A 3,278-nucleotide genomic window follows, 5' to 3' on the forward strand; every position below is an offset into this window, starting at 1 on the left:
TTTTTCCATTACGTTGATTTGTTTTTCAAACTATTATTCATTTTATTGTTCACCTTGTTGATTCTCCCAGTGTCTGCACTTATTATTACAATATAAGCAAGATTATATTTGCATAATTTCAGAAATAATGACAATTATCTGTTTCAGTGGCGGATGCTCACGTGCAGCGGAGAGCTGCTGAATTCTGTAGTTTGGAAAATCTTGACCAATGTGGTGCTGTTATTATGGACTACACAGATGACCCTAACGCAATACCTATAAATGAAGAAGAGATTAAGGAACACTGCGAGTAAGGCTAATCCATATATTGTCTGTGGTTATTTGTTGATTAAAGGAGTTACCTAAATCTATATTACATATATATGTCACATATGTTTCTTCCAATTTCCCATATCAACGGCTTATCAGGATAGATTAAGTTGGCAAATAAAATAAACATCAACAACATAAACGTTATTTCATTCCGATACCGCATGACCGGCGGGTCGTTAGATCATTACGTTCTCTCGTCAGACAAGGGACGAAATTCAAATAAACAAAGTTAGGCCTCTTATAATGATGGCTTATTTACAATATTGATGGGGTTTTTAAGACATTTTCAATCATCAATAAAGTATCCTAAAATGATCTAGGTATTTGAATAATGTTACAGCTCGTGCCTAAATTATTATTCCACATTATATATCGGACCAAGTACTTAATGATTACATATATATATTACAGATTCACCAAGGGTAAAATTGAAAGGATAATCCGTGACGTAGAGGCCTAATGTTTTCTTTGATTGGCTGTACCCACTACTGAGGACAGCAGTTTAGCCTATTGAGGGCTCATGAGCACAGCGTAGGCTGGCAAATCAAAGAACCAAAGTTAGGCCTCTTATAACGGTGATTTTAATAAATCTATATTGTGAACTCTGGGACCAGAGCTTGAACCCACTACTAAAACAATTAATGTCTTACCAATGAGCTACTCCAGAGTCTATTTCACCTATCGGAATTTTACGTAAAATATTATTATAGACAATGTCCTTTCATTAACTCCTAGCGGGATTTAAACAATATTATTTTGTAATATTAACAGATATAGGCTACTTTGCTAATTATATCAAAAATAAAAGTATTGTTTATCTTTATAGAAAACAATATAAAGCCCAAAAATGTTTGCAAAAATATGCTGAAGACTGTCTTGAAGGAATATCCAAGGAAGCCATTAAAACTTATTCAAGTGGCATTGAAGAAGGGTTAAATATGAGATGTAACAACGACGGGGAACTACATGCCGGTAAATACCACAAATATCTATCATTTTAAATATATTATACACCATTTATGTCTAAGATTTGTGTAATTCTGATTCTTTAACGTAGATTTGAATTAAACAGTACAGTGCGAAAGTTTTAGGACAAAGTCAAAAATTAGATTTCAGGCTACTTTCAAAGAACAATGGAAGGAAAATCTCAGGTGAAACATCAACATTTTATTAATCTTCATATTTAATACAACAGAAACTCGGTGAAAGTGCATAAGTTCCGCAAACAGTTAATATTTTGTGCGTCCTTCTATTGTTTTAATAACTGCAGACAGTCTCTCAGGCATTGTTATAACATTTTTAATCAAAGTGTCCTTTGAGATTTTACTCCAAATGTATCTAATATACTCCCAGAAAGTTTCTTTGGAAGTAACTTTTGATTTGTCAAGTTTTGATCAATCAAATCCCACATCTGCTCAATTGGGTTGAGACTGGGGCTATGTGGAGACCATTGTTGCATTTTAATGACTCCAGCATCTTCTTTTTTAGCTAAGTAATTTCCTTTGCCAGTAATACACAAATTACTGGGTATACCATGATGAATCGCTATCAGATGGTATTTACGCTGGTCCATTATTCCATTTATTTTGCAAATATCTTCTGTCACCTCAGCAGAAATACACCTCCAAACCATCACACTGCCTCCCTCATACTTCATGGTAGGTGTTATGCATTGAGGTAAGTACCTTTCATGTTTCTTCCGACGGACGTACAACCTACGCTTTGAACCAAATATTTCAAACTTGGACTCATCCGTCCATAACACCCTTTTCCAATCATCAATAGTACAGTTTTTGTACTTTTTATCAAATTGCAGTCTCTTGACAATATTTGGAGATCAAAGTAAAGGTTTTTTAACTGCTACATGGCCAAATATTCCATTCTCGTTTAGTCTTCATGATACTGTAGATCTGAACACTTTTCTGTCATTTGGTACATTGTCGTTTATCTCATGCTTGAGATCAATGGCAGTCTTCCTTCTGTCCCGAAGGCTGCATAAACAAAATGTCATTAAAGATTGTAAATTTCAACTCTATGATGATGCTTCACTGACCCCTGTTGACAATTTAATGAACCAGGGTGAGAATACTTATCATTCTTTAGAATTCCCATATATTTGTACAAAAGGCATGTCATAAGGGTTCTGCTTGAATGAACATACTGATCAAATTTAGGGTCTCAAAGATACTGATGTTAAGTATCATTTTATGTAGCGAATTCTCTCCGGGAAATAATGACAAAATAGTCTTTTGTTCTAACACTTCTAAACAGTACTGTACTTGAAATACAAATACAGTGAAGATATAATCTTTCAACTGATTTACTGAAGGCATTGTTACACGAGTGTTTAGAGTCATTCAAGGTTAGTTGAAGATATTCGAAGATATATTTAGCTTTTTCCCTTAAGTTGTGCAATAATGTTTGTCGTTAATGTTGATATTTCTTCATGCTTCTATAAAATATAATACAAACAAATTCAAACTTTTATTTGAAGTGGGGGAAGTTTTTCTTCATTCTACTTTTTTTTCTTTTTTCGCCAGCGTAATAAGTAAGCAAAATGAATACTGCTTATGTTATCCTTGCCCATAACTTAAAACACAAAACAAGAAAAAAACAGATGACTGTAGAAAAGATTCTGTACGTATATATAATCTGAACTTCTTTAAAAATATATAAGCGCATTTTCAGCATGTTCATGTATACAATTGAAATTTCTTTATTAGAGCTAACTTTAGACACACTTAGGGATTTGTAACACAGTTCATCAGGCTTAATGAATAACTAGTTTAATTTGTTTTAAACGTGTAACATATAGCTCGTCAGGCATAATGAACAACTAACTGAGTTTGTTCTAAACATGTAACATATAGCTCGTCAGGCTTAATGAATAACTAGGTTAATTTGTTCTAAACATGTAACATATAGCTCGTCAGGCTTAATGAATAACTAGGTTAATTTGTTCTAAA

The 3,278-nt window shown here is 33.3% G+C and overlaps 1 protein-coding gene across 1 annotated transcript in view; it reads left to right on the forward strand.

Annotated features, from left to right (window-relative positions):
* The first annotated feature begins 152 nt into the window (after positions 1 to 152).
* LOC106477267 overlaps positions 153 to 3,278 on the forward strand; it is a 6,780-nt gene continuing 3,654 nt past the window's right edge. The window contains exons 1-2 of the mRNA XM_013937856.1: positions 153 to 289; positions 1,139 to 1,284. Of these exons, the coding sequence (XP_013793310.1) occupies positions 225 to 289; positions 1,139 to 1,284 (211 nt within the window). The 5' untranslated portion in view covers positions 153 to 224. The remainder of the gene's footprint in view (positions 290 to 1,138; positions 1,285 to 3,278) is intronic.

The sequence above is a fragment of the Limulus polyphemus genome, unplaced genomic scaffold, assembly GCF_000517525.1.
Source record: "Limulus polyphemus unplaced genomic scaffold, Limulus_polyphemus-2.1.2 Scaffold13774, whole genome shotgun sequence".
NCBI classification, from domain to species: Eukaryota; Metazoa; Arthropoda; class Merostomata; order Xiphosura; family Limulidae; genus Limulus; species Limulus polyphemus.